The 18713-nt window shown below is 40.6% G+C and overlaps 2 protein-coding genes across 3 annotated transcripts in view; both read right to left on the reverse strand.

Annotated features, from left to right (window-relative positions):
- The window catches only part of LOC123987328 (potassium voltage-gated channel subfamily B member 1-like), a 32877-nt gene extending 25523 nt beyond the window's left edge, over positions 1 to 7354 (reverse strand). The window contains exon 1 of the mRNA XM_046076099.1: positions 6800 to 7354. Coding sequence (XP_045932055.1) covers positions 6800 to 7354 — 555 coding nt within the window. The remainder of the gene's footprint in view (positions 1 to 6799) is intronic.
- Positions 7355 to 9532: 2178 nt separating this feature from the next.
- Positions 9533 to 18713, reverse strand: part of LOC123987371 (prostacyclin synthase-like) — a 9721-nt gene continuing 540 nt past the window's right edge. Inside the window, exons 1-10 of one of the 2 annotated variants that reach the window (XM_046076184.1) lie at positions 17899 to 18038; positions 17010 to 17133; positions 15855 to 16030; positions 15089 to 15232; positions 13844 to 13971; positions 13009 to 13190; positions 11120 to 11255; positions 10532 to 10713; positions 9956 to 10107; positions 9533 to 9837 (exon numbers count right to left, since the gene is read on the reverse strand). In XM_046076184.1, coding sequence (XP_045932140.1) covers positions 9687 to 9837; positions 9956 to 10107; positions 10532 to 10713; positions 11120 to 11255; positions 13009 to 13190; positions 13844 to 13971; positions 15089 to 15232; positions 15855 to 16030; positions 17010 to 17133; positions 17899 to 17966 — 1443 coding nt within the window. In that variant the 5' untranslated portion in view covers positions 17967 to 18038 and the 3' untranslated portion in view covers positions 9533 to 9686. Of the gene's footprint in view, positions 9838 to 9955; positions 10108 to 10531; positions 10714 to 11119; positions 11256 to 13008; positions 13191 to 13843; positions 13972 to 15088; positions 15233 to 15854; positions 16031 to 17009; positions 17134 to 17898; positions 18039 to 18713 lie in introns of those variants that run through there. The other variant, XM_046076185.1, reaches the window with a different exon arrangement.

The following is an 18713-nucleotide window of genomic DNA, read 5'->3' on the forward strand; positions in this document are numbered from 1 at the left end:
TCGTCTGTGGCTGTAACTGGTGTCAACAGACAAAGTGTAAGAAAAGATTATGTAATGATTGCGGGCATTAAAAACGGCTGGTGGCATTATTAAAAAGTTGTGCATGTCAGTATATGGACGGTCTGTGTGTAGTTTGAGTAGATTAAACCTATGAATAATCTAGCTCTTCTATCTGGAATATGGCTAATAAATATAAATTATAATATACATTTTTCAATGGGTGCAGAGGGAGCTGTCGGTCTGAGAGTTAACTATAAAAAGCTAGAAAAGGAATTTTCCATGGGTTATGGAATATGAGGACAGCTATTATCTCTATGCATTTAGATGAATAAAACAAATGTATTTATAGAGTTCTTCGTATCTTTAATTAGAATTTGTGCAATAATGAGCGCTTACATGCTGATTAGGTTACTTGAATAATGAGAGAAGGGAGTACAATAAAAGAAAAACAGAAACAGACTTCCATGTGCCAAACAGTCGCTGTGACTCTGTGTTAGCCCACTCGGCGTTTCCTGGCACTGCAATTACTCTGGCAACTGGGAAACATGTATGTCATTGATTTATGGCTATTCAAAGCTCACGTAAGCACAACGGAAGTTGCTGTCTCAGAGCAACAACCCTTGAAAACAACTGATAAAATACAGCTTGTTGGACACCATGCCGTACCATAAGACAAAGGTAGGGAAGGAAGGATAGACAGAAACACAAAGAGACAGAGGAAACTCTCAGCTCTATTACTCAGAGCCGTTGCTGAAAATAAAAACAGAGACCATAAAATCACAGTGACTGCCGCATCTCTGCTGGACCCATTGCAGTTCCTGTGACACAGTGCTGGAGGTTAGCATGAGTGACTGCACTCCTTCATGCAGAGCTATCAGCACGCAGTGGTCCGTGGGAAGTCACACATCATAGTCCCCTTCTAGTGGCGGGTCAGGGACTCAACTCAGCTTGCCTTGCGGTCTTTGCCATTAATTTCTTTCCATTCTTACAAAAAGTCATCTGCTAGGCTGTATGGGGTGAATGTGCAGCAGGTAACAGAACACCGTGGATATCTCCACCCTGATATCCACACAGAGCCACCGCCCGGATGCACAGAGTAATCTCAGACTTCACAAACAACAAAGCAATGTGCTTACAGTGAAGCCAATCGGGCGTATCTGATGTGTGGTAAAGAAATTCAGTTAACTGCCTCCAGTCATGGCCGTCTCTGGGAGGAGAGGAGAAGTTTCCATGCAATTAGTTCAAACAGCCTCTGCCAAGGCGAAAGAACTAAGTGTCAGTTTTTATAGCTCAGTATCCTGTTCTGGACCAAAGCTTCAGTGGGTAGAGAGAATGCTGCAAGGCTTTTAGGAGACAAGAATTCAAATTCCCAGAGTGTAGAAGTGTCAGCAAGCAAGTCTGTAAAGTGAAAGATGTATGTGTCAACACTATTTTTTAGACTCTGTAAAAAACTTAACAGGAATTTAACAATCAGACCCTGCTCCTGTTTGCTTAGTTATCATTATCGTCAACCAACTTACCATTAAGTTGTACTGTAAAACATAATGTACTGTATATCCATATTGTAGTTGAATTCAAGTTTTCAATATCTAACCACATCCTCCATCCCATCCCATGCCTGGAATAGATTATCAATCCAATTTTGTTTGTCTGTGTGTAACTGTCTATGTTGTGTCTCTTTGATATGTTAAGCCTTTTTCTTACATTGCGTGTTATATGTTATAAATTAAATGTATCTACAATCATTAATTATCTCTGCCAGGCGTAAGCCTGAAGGTCATCATGAGCTTGGTCGTGTGTGCGTGTCTGACTGCGTGTGGGCGTGTGTGTATCTGTCTGTAGCTAATTTCGCATACTACTGGACCTAATATTCTTTGTGCACACTTATGACTTCATGCACATACATTTTCTTATACATACAATGTTAAAACAAAAAAACAATGAGTTAAAATAGTTATCATTTAATTCTAATTAATGCATAGTGACTCAATAAAACAAATATGCTAATTTGATCTATATTCTGGATGCTTTGACTGTGTTAGGTAAACTACAAGGTATATTTCTTGGGATAATCTACAAATAATTTATTCTGACGTTGTAATACAACTGTTTAAATAAATATTAACACCTACAACCATGAAAGGGGACACAATGTAATACATATATAACATTACTATATTATATTATATTTAATACTGAAATGTTTACATAAATTATTTGTGGGTAAATAAGTACAAACAAAATATTTCATCAGATGTCATTGATGGTGGCCTGTCAACATACTATATTTAACTGTCATCACATGATTTAAATTTAATAAATCCTGATTGGTGCATGGAAGTACATGAGATCACCTTTTTCCAACTGAGACTTGACTTTTTCAAAACCAGTTATAAGAGTATAAGAGACAGACAAAAACCAAACAGGCAGAGATATCTCTTAAAATAACAAAATAATTGGCAGAAAATATTGAGTCATCACACACAGAGTTTTAAACACTGAACTTTCTAATGCCAATGAGTTTGATTTATAGGGTGACTATGATCCCTCCGAGATTGAGCTGCACCTTAGAGGGAATTGAGCAACAGATGCATGCTGAGACATGCAGTATTACACAGGCAAGTTTCTTTTACAGCCCACGTACCCTTTCCTCCCACTAGGACACACTAAAATGATGACATAGGTATTCAGCACATTGTGTTCTGCATCAACAAAAGCATCATCTTTTATTGATGAAATGATTACCTGCAAGTTTTTCCAGGAGTGCATATTGTTATGCTAAATAATTTAGTGGGCAGACCCGTGGTCGAAATGCAGATTCAAGTGGGTCTAAAACTATTTAGTAATACCTCAACACTCCCAAGAAGAAAGACAGACTGGCTGCACACATGGTGTCCTTCACTGCTGCTTTGACATGAAAAATGGCTTGTATGACAGCAAGCACTGGTGACTATGTGTACTTTTGGGGAGGTCTGGAGCTATAGATATTTGGATCCCACTATCTCTCTCAGGCATTAAGTCAAGCTTTATTAATGTCCAATTAAAATTTCATCAGCACTGAAAAATAAATGAGGCGGAATATGTGTTTGGGAACAAGCCATTTCACTGATGCAACTCTTCAATTAAGCCTCAGAAACAAGATTGCATTTAATGGCTGCCATTTAACCTCAATTTGGCATTTTTACTGTTCTCTGTCTCATATGGAAACCAAACAATAAGGAAATGGCCCTATTTGTCAAACATCGCCTGCTTCCCTACCCTTGCTTTCATTCTAAAGTTTCTGGGCCCCTTCATTGTACACAGCATATACTGATGTGTTTAGCTGATTGCATGCCAGCACGGGAGAAGGACATCAACAGTGTACCTATTTCTCTGTTTGACTTTGTAAAGAGATTCAAACTGAATGACAAAACCTCAGTGGAGCAGAAACATGAGCCAATGCTGAAATGCACAATAACGTATTAGGGGCACTCCACGAGGTGGAAACTTGTGCTTGTTGTGTAATTATTTTACAGAAACTTGCATAAATGCAAAGTGGAGTCAATTAATCACTGATGAGTGTGCCATGGACCATGGCTTGAGCCTATTATGATTTTGCAAAGTAAACATTGTTACAAGGATTTTGTCACGCTCCAGATCTTTATTTCATAATTTGTAGTCCTGTGAGTTCAGTGGACAGCAGCAGAGCTGAGTAAATATTCAGATTCAAACATATATTTGCTCACGTGCTCTCACTGAAATCAGGTTTATGTTTTAAAGAAACACAAAGGTAACATTGTTATATTTAGGAACAATCAGAAGTATTATTAAATAAGTTGGCAATTAAAAAATGTAATCATTCAACAAGAATATCATAGAATAATGTACTTTCATTTAGTTCCTGTTATGAGTTGTATTTTTTCCCTGTGGTTTTCTGGTTTTTAACATAATTTCCTTAGTCCTGTGCTTTTGTTCATGTTTAGTGTTTTCCTGATGTGTGTACTTCTGTGTTTTATCATTATGGTCTGTCTTAGTCCTTAGTCTTATATCTCCATGTTTTAGTGTAGTCTCCTGTTTGGTCCCGTCTCTGTCCGTGTCCTGATTTTGCGGTCTCTCCCTATTTTGTGTTTTACTTTGGTAGATCTGTCCTTGTGTGTTCCTGTAAACTTTACTTCCTGTTTTATTTTGGTAAGCTTGTGTACCTGGTGTCCTTGTCTAGCTTTGTTTGATTACCTGATGTATCTCAGCTGTGCTTCCCTCCCTGCTCGTTTACCAGTGTATATATTGTCCTCAGTTGTTTTCAGTCTTTGTCACGTCCTTGTGTCTACATTGAGTGTTCTGCCTAGTGCGCTGTTCCCTGGATTTCTGGTTTTGGATTACTCTGTCTTTGTGTTGGATTTACATTCTTCTGGATTACCTTTGTTTGGACTTTTGTACCGAGCTTCCACGTAAGCCTGTTTAGTTATTTGAATAAACCTTATTTTGAAGTGCATCCTTCTCTCGCCTTGCTGTTGTCTGCATTTGGGTCCACACCCCTCAGTTCCCTGCCACTTCACTCAGTTACCCCCTTGACAGTTCCATTCATAAGGTGCAGAATGATTCATTAAGGGCTTGAATGTAACAGATGTTCATCTGTAAAAGTCCCACACCCTGGCTTTAAAACAAAGGATTCATGATATGCATTGAACATCATCTGCCTGGAAAATTATGTTATTAATAGACACTGGCAATAACACAGGGCCCAGAATACACCCTTGAGGATTTCAAGTGGATTTATTTTAATATCAGCAACAATAGCCTGAGTTATTAGATGCAATAAACCAGCTTTTATCAACATCAACCAATCCAAAACGTGTCTAATTAAATTAAAAAAATGATGACCAACATTATTAAAGGCCTTAGGCAAAAATTACTTAATCCAGTATAGCTCCCTCTGCTGGCTTAGAGGATATTGATTGCATCACAACAAAATATGAATAAACTATGTGGCCAAACAGACATACAGTGGTGATAAATAGTTTCAGCTACATTCTTTTTCTTGGAGATAGGAGTTGTTTCGTAGATAAAATTTGTGGAAGATGCAGTGGTGGGCTGTTTGAGGGGCAGGGCCCAGGGGTGGGAAAAAAGCTGTGTGCAGTGGGGCACTAGTGTGCAGAAAAAACAAACAGCTTTAGAGGCATCATTAGAGCACATTGTCTTGCACGTAGGAGTGTGTGGAGGCCAACAAATGTTTCAGCATGTAGGGCAGCCTGTATTGTCCACAGGAAGTAAAACTTCCTTTCTTGTTAATCTAATAAACACTGATATCTCTGATGCCAGGAGGTCCGTAAGTCAGCATGCATACCAGAGGACCTGGTGCTGGAGGATGCTTTGACTGTGTGGTGTTTTTAAAAAAGCCTCAATAGAAAACCGAGGGGCACTCGGCACTCTTAAATATGGCATGTCTTTAAGCAATGTGATTGAATAATTAGGAAAAATAATTAAGGGCTTGAGTAATTCAAGGTCAGAGATAGAGCAGGCACTTTCAGTGGATGAGCTGAATAAATTATGCAGGAACCCCTGTTCAAGGAGGTGTTTCTTTGAGTAATGTATCCACCATGATATCTTTTGTGGCTGGAATACCAGAGGTTTCATGTATTCCTAACATATTTCTGTGCGCACAAACGTAAGTGATACACGCATGGTGAAAACATTGCTCTGAAAATGAAAGACTGACACGCACAATGGAAGTGAAGCAGATCATTTGTTGAACTTTTTCCCTCTCTCAGCTAGAGTGACAAAAAACAGCATCGTCTCTTTATGTTGCAGATTCCCCAAACAGTTGTACTTGTAATACCCCACTGGGTTATTTAACATTTTTAATTGAATATTGACCCAGTCACATCTTTCGCAAAGTCAGTTCACTTAAAAATGCTGTTAACATGACTATATCCATTGATCCTGCAAAGTAAAGTACTCTTGTTCCTGGAGTGTGGGCTATGAGCCTGGTAATGAGCTCGATGATTGAATACTGGACTGGAAATGAGGCAGGGGTGGCTAATGAAGTGAGAGTGGAGGACTGTTGAAAGGAGGTGGGGTGTGTGATGGTCTAAAAATATGTATTTGTGCAGGAAAGTTTCCTGCAGTCCTGACATGGATTAAACTCTAACACGAAGTGTCAATCTTTTCCTCCTCTCTGGTGTTGCAAATTAAAAACAAACATTCAATAATAATTACCCCATGAGATCAGCTTTCTGACAGTACTGGCTTGGGAACATGTAAGCCGTAAAAGGGAGACAATGAGGGCTGTCATGCACAACAACAAAAAAGAGTTTTAATTGACTCGCCACAACAACAGCACTCAAGTCTTTTCTCAGGAAAGTACACCTAGTTAAGATTATTGTCTTAAGTGGAGCAACAAAATTACTTTCCAAAGTCATGCTATTCAATAAGCAAAACTTTGCCAACGGCTTTGACATTCACACCTGAGTACAACAACATCTTTCTCCCTGTCTGCCCTCCCCTCCCCAACCAGCTACTGAAAATGACAGATTAAAAGCAGGTTAAAAGAAAGTCAGACATCAGATCGAGCCAGTCTCAAAGAGAGATTTGTGCTTGCCTCTGGAAGTTAAACCATTTTCTAAATTTAAACCCTAATAATTATATGACCAAACTCTACTCAGCAACCCTCCCTCCAGCTTTTGATGGAGAGATAGGCTAAGTCTTTAAAACTTAATTAATATAGGCCTGTTGGCTGCATGCCATTGCTACCCTCTGGGTTACCTTCTACTTTCACTTGATCTGCCCTGGCAGTGTGGCAATAAGAAAAGCTGAGTTGTACCTTAGCTGCAAATGATGAACTAGGCTTCTCCAAGAGGTCCCAGAGTTTCTTCCTCTTTTCGGAACAGCATGTGGTTGTAAACTCCTCTCCTCCCCTCTCCCTCATGTTCTCGGCCTCTCTTTTGAGCTCCTCGTTCATCTGCTCCTTTTTCTGGTGATACCTGGCCTGGCAGCAGGACTCCAGGTAGATCTCGTCGATGCCCCAGAAGTCCAGCTCTTGGCTGAACGAGAGGGCGCACATCTCCTCCATCATGTGTAACTTTCCGGTGCGATAGAAGTTGAGAATGGAGGTGAATGCGCCGGGATGCCTGTCGAAAAAGTACTCGTTGCTATCTAAGCTGTAGTCGTCGCATATCTCCATGATAGAGTCGTGGGTGTTGCAGTCTCTTAGTTTGCCCAGTCTTGTGCGGGGCAGCCGGTCCAGCGTCCTCCACAGGACTTCGTGGAGGAGGCCCCCGACGTTGAGCCTCACTCGGCGGGTGTGGGTCTTGCTGCGGATGATGTCCATCGTATCCGTGGGCAGCGAGGTGCCCGACCGAGACCCCGCTTTGATCATCTTCACTCAAGTCACTCGGTCACTTGGAAAGACTGGAAGATGCAGTCTGGTAGATTAGGAAGAGGTGGTCCTGTAGAAGACCTCATCAGGGTCCCTCCTTACTTCGTATTGTGGCTGTAATAAAAGACAAAAAGAAAATAAATTATTGCCGTTGAACAGTGAGTGCCGGTGTCCTACAGTAGCAATGTCAGGTGGTTTATCCACTCATCAGAGAACCAAATAGATATTTTAATCAGCTTTAACAGGCACAGCCGATTTTCTTGCTGACTAGGGTGGCGGGGGGGCGGGCCAATGATAAACTGGACTTCACTTGTGAGCGCTGTCCGCTGCTGAAACGGCGGTCGGTCGCGCCACAGACACAGCGTCTGTCGCTGTCCACGTGCTCTGGTGCTGAAACGTCCCGGGTGGGACAGCAATCCATCCCTTATGCAAAGGCAGCGTGTTTGTGAGAGACAAACATGAATATGTTGCCGAACTGTTCTCTAGAGGGATGTTAAGCTGGACTAATACTAACACCGATTATCAACTTTGATTAAGAGCCCGCAACACATTATGTCACCCCCTAAGACCAGTCTGCTGTTACAAGTTGTTTGTAGTTTTGTTTGCTCACGCCGACTTTCCAAAGCAAAATTATAGCAATGTGGAAAGTTAATTTTAGCTGAGGCAAACATGTCATGATTACTACATTCTTTTGCGCATGTCTGAGTCATGCAACACATTTTGGGGAGATACATAAATATAGGCTACCTACATGAGCTGGCAGTCAAACTAGTGCATCGTGATGGCCAGCTACACCAAACAGAGACAGCATTATGCAATGTCAAAGTGAAACTTAGTGCTTCGTCAACAACTGCCTATGACAATGAAACCTGAAGCCAAGATTAAATTCAAACACAATAAAGAAATACGATACATGCGTGTCTTTCTTAAATCCCGACTCACCTCGTGGACGGACATCAGCACCATTTCAAGAGTAAATGCGTTGAAACTTCTTATGCCCGTCCAGGTCTCCCGCGCTCTGCTGGGAGCTGATGGAGGCATCATGAGCTACATAGCGACATGTCGAAAAATTTAATTGTTTTACGCAGACCTCGCCATGTCCAATCTGCCCTGTCCACCCCTCCCGGGGCAAATCAACAAGTAGACTGTCGGGAGTCGCCGGGAATACTGTCCTCTCTCGTCTACCTGCTCACGGCGGGAGTACCTGCTGGCCGTCCGGCGCCTGTAACTGTGAACGGGATCCTGCAGGGGCTGACTTCACTCAGACTCCTCCAGCGGCTGCAGCCTGTGTGAGTTTTAACCCTCACAGAGCCGTTGAGCCACAGTTCAGAACATCTATAATGCAGTTCATGCTTTGTGCAGCAGTGTAAGAGGCCAGCAAACCATTTCATAGGAATTCACACCATCTGCCACTACTTGATCAAAATAATTTTGTGAAGGTACTATATACCCATAACTATTACAGCAAAAACTGTAATTTTACCAGGATTCTTGTAGATTCATTTTAAAGTAAGGCCACTGAACAATATCCTTATAGAAAGAGGTGTACTCCTGGATTTCCCTGGATGGTAGCCTGTGGATGCTTACTAATCTGAAAAATGGTGGAAATACGGTATCTACTATAAGTCTGTGCAGTAGTATAGTTCAGACTTTGCAGAGACAACCCAATTGTCTTGGCTCCATGACATAGTCATGTTACGTGGAAAAAAGTTACTCATTCATCCGCACAAAATCAGCGACTCAGGACACATAATTAAAGCCACCTTTATTGGGGCTTAGTGGGGCAGATTTTGTTCATGTCTGTGCCCTAACTCTGTATCTTTTAATCAAAACATCATGTCTTCAACATGAAGTGAACAGAAATAAAGAGCATTTTTCTTTGTTGTTTAATCACAAGCCTGCATTGTACTGTTTGTGATTAGTCTCTTTCCAAACGGCATATAAATCTAAACTTTCCACTTAGCTTAACTCTGGAAACAGCAGGCATGTGTCAGTGTGACAGATGTGTAGCCGGCTCTGTTTACAGTACAGGCAGTCCCCTCATTGCACTCGTGCTCTCTATTTAACATACAGAACCCCTCAACACCTTGTGAACACTAGTTGAAGCAACTGTAACGGACTTGAACTAATCATTTCACTCCAAAAACGCAAAGAAATTTGAAAACACAAGATTAGACATAATGTATTATTTACATTTATTGATAAATAACAAAAGTACAAACTGTATAGCATAAATAAAAAATACAAAAGTTCAAACGACATATTGACACTATAAACAATGTGCATATGTTGAAATGAGCATACAAGATAGGTGTTCTGCTGGTTTTAAAGTTTAAAGTGTATTCCTGGGTTTATATCGGATGAGCAAGTCCCCCTCTGGTTGCATCATCCCAAATCCATAACGACTGGCATTTACCTCCGGCATCTGAGCATTTGGGTCACAAAGCTCCAAATCGTAGTTAGCCAACACCATGTAAACAAACCTCAAGAGTAGACACAGATGAAACATGAAATTAGAACACTAAGGTAACAAACTTCTCCAGCGTGGAAACCTTTTCAGGTCTGTCACCATATATGATGCACTAGTTCTAGGACACTTACTGTCTGATGGTATTGATGGCAAAGTGCTTTCCCACACAGCCATTGGTCCCTGCACCCCATGGCATAGTGTAATATTTCAGCCGCCTCCCTCCTTTATAAAAATCTCTCTTCATTGATCCATCTTCATTCAGGAAGCGATCGTACTTGTATTTCTGGAAAGGAAACACATTTTTTAGAAGCAGATATTAGATGCAAGCAATTAGAAAGGACAGATTTATCTATGGAAATTAGCTTGATTATACAGTTTAATGCCTGTTTGTTTTTCTAATTTCTGCTAGACAGACTTTCTTAATGCAGTCTTACTGCAATGTCCTTCCCACGCCTATTAGCTGTGTTTCTGTTCCTGTGCTCGGCTAATCTCTCAATGGTCCACAGCTCTGGGTTTGACCTCTCACTGGGTAATACAGGGTCAGCTTTATGTATGCGCTGTTTCCACCTTACATAAACCACTACACTAATTACACTTAAATATGCCTCCAACTAATCCCCAATACAATTACTACTATTCCTACTGGCAGCTAAGGAAGTTTTTTTCAAACAGGGATGCCGTTACTTTAACAAGACAGGACTACAAACCTGTGGCTCTTGGTAAATCTCAGGGTCCATCTGAGGGCTGTTGAAAGGGAACAAACACACCCTGTCTCCTTTCCTCAGCAGGTACTCCTGGCCATCTGCCATGTGGAGGGTCTTTTCCTGCACTACCTCTCTGGTGATAAAGGGGGCAGCAGTGAGTCTAAGTGTCTCTTCCAGGGCACTATCTGCGAAAGGGCAGAAAGAAATGTTGTTAATAATAGCATAATAGCAGCAGTATTTGTCCTCATAAATATTTCTGCAGTATTTATATACATTTTATGAATTTTTACAACTTAACTGGTCTATTTTATACAGTACACAATGCCTATTTGGAGTTATAATTCCCAATTTCTTTATTTAATTAGTTTTCTTTTTTCCATTGTTCTTGGTCCAGTAAATTGTGCTCTATATGTGTACATAATCTCTATTATTCCAGATTCTATTCTCCATTCTATAGACTACAGTATATGTTGCATTCTGAAAAAAAGTGAATCCAGACTTTTGTCTCTACTTCATCTTGTTGACAATAGGAACCACCTACAACTATACAATAAATGTCTTGGTTTACACAAGCTGGGATCAAGCCCTCACCAAACACAGGGGTTTTCACAGGTCTGTCCAGGTGAGAGGTCTCTGAGGTTTCCATCTCCCTCTTCACCGCTGTCAGAGCCTCAGGACTGGTCAACAAGTAGCCCAACAGCCAAAATGCAGCAGGGCCAACATTACCCTGGAAACAAACAAAGACTCACATGATGACAATGATAAGGTCGTCTTTCTCACTTTGGCGTTGCATAGTGACAGCGCAGGTGGTTATTTAGTGTTTGCAAATAAGAACACCACATGACACCCAGAGTACCCATGTCTGTCTTTTGTTGTTGCAACAAAGTACAGATTTCCAGTAAAGTTAGGTTCAAATAAATACATTTTTAAAAAAAGCCTAATGAATCTTTAGTGCTGACGAGATAAAAAAAGAATGGCTTCCTTTCATGTGTCTGGGATGAGAGGGGCCATGGTCTGGATAGTCTCACTACTAGCAAAGCACAGCACGGTAATGGTTTACTTAAAAAGGAAAGCCATTGGAAACCCGAGGTCCCCTGCCATCTGCCTGCATCCAAGGGCAGGACATTTAAGCTATTTAGCTTTAGAGTAAACTACAACATTGTCTGCCAGGAGTAGACACATACAGTAGTGAACACAGAGGAAATATAACATAGTGATTTCATTTCTACAAAATTGCCTCCTAAATCACTGCAAATATACTACAAAGAGTAAATAATGCTTACTTTACAATACATAAACACTGATGATGATAGAACTTGAGTATCCACTAAAGCATGCGTCACAAGAACATATTCTCCAAACATTTGGCACAAGTATCGCAGACCTGAGCGTGGGACACCGTCCTTAGAAGCAGAAATATTTTCTGTGCGTTTGACTACACTGACTAGCATTACATTATTGCCTGAACCATCTAACAAATGCTCTGTATGTCCAAGTACATCATGCAATGTTAATTCCTCTCACTAAAGTTTCAGGGAAGTTTAAAATGTGACTCAGAGACAACTAAACATTATGACTCAAAACTTGTAATCGAACGGAAATAAACCACGGTGACAAGTGCAAAAAGGATCAGTAAGCAGCCTGCTGGGTAAAGCAAATGTTCAAGTAAATGTCTGATTAACACCTTTGGTGCAATAAACCCCTCCAGCAGGGCTGTAGGCAAGACGTATGAGTCAATACCAAGTCCAGTTATATGTGAGTAAGTAGTCAAGACCAGCTCAAATCTCATTCAAGACTGAAACCAGTATAACCTTGACCTACTTTTTGTCTTGTAAATGTAGAAATGACAATCACTTTCTTTAACATGGGTGGAGATGCAGGTATGCGCACACTGCTCCATGACCCGACTGTTTGTAGATGTACAAACAAACCAGTTTAAAAGTTTCAGGCTTATTAGTTGTAACTGTAAATTATTTGTATTTTCATACAACGATTCTTCAGGAGAACACCTTAAACTGTGCATTATAGTAACAGATAAAAATATCAATAAAGCTGCCATTCCCTTTATTGTGATGTAAGAAATGGCAATATCAGCTTTTTGAAGTCCAGCACATTACCACCACCAAGGTAGTCTCAAGAATGATAGTATGTTTATTTACAATCCTCTGTCTTTCCCCGATCTATATTCCTGACAACCGTTTATGGCTTTCCCACTGAAAGGCAGAATAACTGCTGTGAAAGCAGAGGTGAACAGCGCTCTCATGTGCCAAATGAGAGTACTGCTACTTCACCTCTACAGCTCTATCTCGGTGTCTTTGAATTCATGTATCCTTGGAGACCTGTGGGACAGAAACAACCTCAGCAGAGACACTGTGACATCACGTTCCTCTGACTGAGCAGGCAACTTGCCTAATCTCTAGAGGTGATCACCAGCTGAAATTTGTGCACACAGAATGCCTTTCTTTTGATCTCTGACTCACCTGTGTGGCCCAGAGTTGCATCAGTACAGCCTTCTTCTGTGTCTCCTCGTCGGCCCCTTCCTCCTGCAGGAGCCGCCTGTAAGCATGAATCCAAGGGCTTGACCCTGAGTCATCACTCAGACCTGCTGGAGCCAAGAGCTCCCACAGTCTATGTCGAACACTCTGGGCTGTCCTCTTCTCCTCTATCACACAGATAAACATCACAAAGTAAGTCAGGGGGCGAGTCACAGACAAAACATAAACAGTTCAGCTCAACCGGAAGAGGTGGACGAGGAAACATTATTTCAGGTATGACAAGTACGGCTGAAAGAGGTATACAATAATATTGTTATTGGCTGACTTTCCTGTGTGGTTGCGGCAGGTTGCAATTCTAAACGATAATGCGGTGTGCAAAGAGAGACAAGGTGTGGGGAAGTAAGGTTTAGCCAATGTAGTGACAGGGACAAGTGAGCTACCAGCTAGATCACAGGCTGTAGAGGACTGGGATGGTGATTCGTGAATTGTGAAAGAAAATCGTGTAAAACACTAAAAGGCTCCCAGACGTTATGTAAGCAACTGAGTAATTGAAACTCGCCATGGCAACCACAAAACAAATCTGAGGGAACATCCATCGATGATGTCAAGCCATGCTCATCGAGACAGTGACAAATGTAAACCGCAAAGACTTACGCAATGCCCTCTCCTGATTCATGGCTGGTAATTCTGATATGACCCCTATATGATCTATATCGACACATGATGTACATCATAACTGTCAGACATATTTTACTTATTTTATTTTATTTTGTCACAGTGCTTTCAGACACCTGCAGGCAGTGGGGGTGTTTTCAACTACCTGACTTCAGTGTGCCTCTTGCCATTTTGGTTAAGAGGTCGTCAAACTTCTTGTACTCCTTGTAGACACTTGAGGGATCTGTGCCGTTGTTGTTCTGTTCTCCTCCAAACAGGGTCAGGTACCCCGCCCTGCAGAGAAAGGAGAGATACAAAGTGTGGGAATGTGCAGGACTATCAGATTGATGGAAAGATAGCCAGCCCACACAGTTTCCACGCACAAGAAATCCCCTTTCAACTGGTATTTTTCCACTGGCCCACACTATGAGGCATCTCCTCACGGTGGACGTCACCTTGTCACAGTAAACATTACTATCATATACTGTTTCACATTTCAGATCACTTCTGGCACGATCTGCTCTCTCCTTTGTTTACTGATGGTGCTTCTTTCCACGAAACTGCTACATTTTGATTCACATCCGCTCTGCCAAAATGTTCAACCGGAAAAGTGACCTCCAACATTTGTGTGAACGAGTTTCGTCATCCTACATTCGTCTTGCCATGTTTACAAACAGAGGACCACAGGATTGACTGGTATGTAAATTGTTTAGCTAACGGCCATTGACATGAATGAATCATTCTTTTGACATAGTTAAACCTGTAGTCTCTCCCCTTCTGGCAGTGAGAATAATTACACAAATACTGTCATTTCCAGGCATTTCTAAGGACATATGCTTCCGCCATACCCGTACCCTACTCAGTGGCTAGGTAGCTACAGGTGCTCCCCACTTCAGCTCAGGCAAACCAATCATTGCTGGTTGGCATAAAACATCGCCACAGAGACCAGATTAAAAAAACCCAGTACACTGCGAACACAGAGAGCTTTACCTGGTGGTGACAGGCTTAATCAGCATTGTGAGAACTTGTTTGTCAAGGGTGGATGTTCAATTATATGTAAAAAATCTCATACTACAGCTTTAAGAGTGTGTGTTGTACAGTGGAGTGTATTTAGCCTTCCGAATAGTTATTTTTCACCTGTCTATACATGTGTGAAGATACGATTGGATATTCATTCAAAACAAGACACTAAAGATAATCTTGACCTTGGGTTATTTTGACCGCATAGTTCTTCCTTATGAAGGCAGCTGTGTCAGACCAAACAACCAAACAAACAGACAGAGCATCACAGCCTGTCACCTTTGGCTTACTTTAGCTCAGCAAATCGTGCTAATATGACCTGGGGAACCTTGTTTTGTATTACCCTTAATGAACAAAAATGTGTGTGTGAGCAGGAGGAGTGGGCTCTTACTTGAAGAGTAAGCTGTAGGAGAAGCTGAACAGTCCCTCCTCTTTCCAGTCTTTCTGGTTCTGAGGCATCTTGGCTTTCAGCAAGCCTTGCAGGTGTCGTCTCAAGGTGCTGTTAAGGACGGCTAAATTCATTCCCATGAAGTGCCTACAGACCCAAAAGGTTGCAATTACATGATAAGAAACAGTCAATTGCTGTATCACAGTAGGGAGTCCTGTAAATCATGTTACCCTGATTGATGGATTGTGAAACAGAGCAATTACTCAGTAACCCACATTCTTAAAGCTATCTGTTGACTTAGTTGCCCTACTTTTCCCCCTTAAGTAATACAACTTAGGTTTTATATTTAGCGAAGGTGGGTGAAGTGGTAACATGATGAGCAAATAAAGGAGGCTATTAAAGATCAAACTGTGGGAAAGCTGCATGCTCATATACAGATGGAACCAGAAAACGTAAAACATTCAAATAAAAAACATTGAATCGAGTATGTGGCTTTACACTCCTTTCTTGGCTGGCTGCCTGCTGAGCCACTATCTCACTGAAAAAAAAACTGTGTGACAACTGAGCAATTACAAAACAAGAAGCCCTAAAAATAGATTTCCTAAAATGAGAAGAGTGTTTAACAGAAGTGTCCACAGCCATACTATTCATGAGACCTGAGCGGGCGGATTCCCACAAACTACTTTTCGCTTCTACATTAACATGAAATGAAAATAAAAGTACACAGTGCAAGTGTTCAGTTTGGAATTTAAAATAATAAGGGCATTACTTCTTCATCATTGCTTTTGCTTTAGCCAGCTGGTGATGTGGGAGCTGCAGGTTAAAGATCCTCTCCATGAGCACCTGCGCATAGCGAGTAAAGTCTAGGGAATCCGAGTCGTTGATGACTGTGTCGTATGAGTGCGGATCCAGCAACACCGTCACATAACGTCCGGCAGCACGCACCTGTCGATCATCAGTGCAACAGTGAATGTATTGGATACATACAGGTATAATGAAAGCAGATTCTTTTTGAATGCATTTATGAGTGTTAAGCTGTTTGATTAAAAGCAGTAATAAACAAATTAACCAAACTAAATTTGGACAATGGCTGATATCTTAATACTCATTGTTATAATTGTTAAGTATCTCATCTCTTAACTATTTAGAGTTTTTCAAGCTAAACAACTTCACCTCAGTTTATCTGATTTCTGATAAGGAGCAGTATTCCACAAATCTTTTGAATTAATACAAAACTCCAGATCACATTTCTTGGGAAATGGTTTGTAAGTAGCTCAAAACATATGAAACATTTTGTTTCAAGATAACTGAAAATCATAGTGGTTTAAATCTGTGTTGTGTGATGGTGATGAATAGGCTATGAACATATTCTTAAATCTCTAAAAGATGTATTCTACAGAACCATCTGAAGAGGTAGTAGCACTCTTAGCCTCTTCTAAATTAATTTTGGGATTAAAACAAGATGAAAATTTTACAACAGGTCTGATTAAAAATTCACAGGCCTTTATCACGTTTTACAAACAGTACTTCTCTTTTCTACTGTTGCAGTTCCTCTGAATGTAGCATTAGAACTGATTACCAAGCGGTCACTATAATCTATTAGTAAGGTTGAATTGCATAATAAACTTTATTCTTGACTTTGGAAGTTGATAAAACAATCTAATCATCAGATCAATTTATTAGATGTTCTTCAGCTTTCAATTGTATCACACTATCTTCTTCAGTGGAGGGAGTTTTCCCAGTTGTCATGGAATCATAAATGTTTAATTTCCCTTTTTTCACAACAGTTGAAAGACTTTGACTCTGAACCTTTAGGCTAATATGGAGAAGAGCCCCTAAAAATGCACAGACATCTAGCCTAAGGTTCTACAGATGTATGATTGTTGTGTGAAGTGTACATCATCTTTAGGTTTCTTCTACTTACTGTGAAAATGTTGCCATGCTTCAGCTTCATTCGATTCAAGAACTTGGAAGCATCTTTTCCAAATTCAAGTGCATGGCCTAACCATGGGATAATCCCTTTGTCTAGAGGTGGATCACTCTTGGATCTAAACAAGAATATAAATAAGAAATTAAAACAGAGTTTGTGTATTGTTAAATAGTTTCTAAGTTTTAAGTGGCTTATCTGTTGGTTTGGCAATTTATGCTACTACACTATTTAACTGTCACACTATTAAAGGTACAGGACTATAAACAACACAATGTATCTTATTTGACACATGCATATGCTTTGCTGTTTGCCTCATCAATATAACAACATTATGTGGTCTGCCAGCTTCCATCCTTGGGCAAACAGTCTTTTATCGTGAGATTATGGTTATAAAGATAAAAGTCAACAGAACAATAACAGGGATTAGTTTTAAAATTAATATTACATCCCAAATACATAACAGTTGTTATTGCTTCAAATGAAAACAAAAAGCAGTGAGGTGTAAAGATTCCTATAGGAAGATTTCTAATTTTAACACTGAAAGTTTAAATTATAGTTTAACCACATTCCTTAGACTAAGGAGGAGCAACCCATTAAATTAAGAAAATAAATAGGCTAGCTGTGCTTGCGTTAATAAAAACGCGTGGTGAGTCCTTCAAAAATGGTATTATTATTGATAAACTACTTAGCACCAAATTGGTTTTACATTATAGTTCACAGCAAAAACACAGATATTACACTAAAGTAAATAAAAAGAATAGATGACAAGAGCACACCTATATCAGGGTTAAAAAGAGCGAGCTTTTCATTGCTCCAGGCAAATGGGACAATCACAATATGTATATAGGGCAATACAGGTGGATCAAACAGTAGCCTAACTTACCTCGATCTGTGTGTTAGAATAAAATAAAGCAGAGCAACTTGGATGAGCAGAAAAATAGTCCAGATCATCTCGTGTGTTTACTTCCCCGCTGCGAAGTCAGTGGAGTATAATCTCAACCTCAGCCCTCAGGTGGCCTTTTAACCAGATCTCCTCCTTACGTCACCGTCAAAATCCACAGAATCCTCGTCGTCATTGCACGTTACGCCCATCATCGAGTAGCCTAACATACGACGTTGGGTGACACCAGGAAACAAAACGACATTCCCTCCTCATCGCACATTTTACAGGCTGTTCAGCATGTCGCAGCCTGAATTTATTCCTGGGGAATTATGCCAGATAAAACATACTGGTGGTGACCTATTAATATAAACAGCCCCCAGTGTTCAGGCACACACTTTTAAAATATTCCAATTAAGCACGTTTACAATAGCTTAAAAAATGGACAGCCTACATTCTCCAATTTGTGACCTTCAGTTCATTCCCACATCAGATCCCGGATTAAATCTAGCCTACATCAAATTCACCGCAGAACCTACTATGTGTGTGGTTTATTTTCATTAGTTATGGGAAGGGCTGCTGAATAAATTATTTTATTTTCCCTGTTTGGGAATGCCCCGTCGGTGTTCAGATATCACCTGCTTTATGAATGGCTAGGGGAAGTATAATCCTGCCTGCAAATGTTCACGCACACCTCAGTGTTTTACCGTCACTGACTCCTGAGTCATTTCCGTTTTGACTTAATATCAGTTGACATTACTGTCATGTGTCCCCACCTGTTGTGTGTTCATGTCTGCACGTCCAACAGGGCAGAAATG

This window comes from Micropterus dolomieu, linkage group LG18 (genome assembly GCF_021292245.1).
Source record: "Micropterus dolomieu isolate WLL.071019.BEF.003 ecotype Adirondacks linkage group LG18, ASM2129224v1, whole genome shotgun sequence".
Lineage (NCBI taxonomy): Eukaryota > Metazoa > Chordata > Actinopteri > Centrarchiformes > Centrarchidae > Micropterus > Micropterus dolomieu.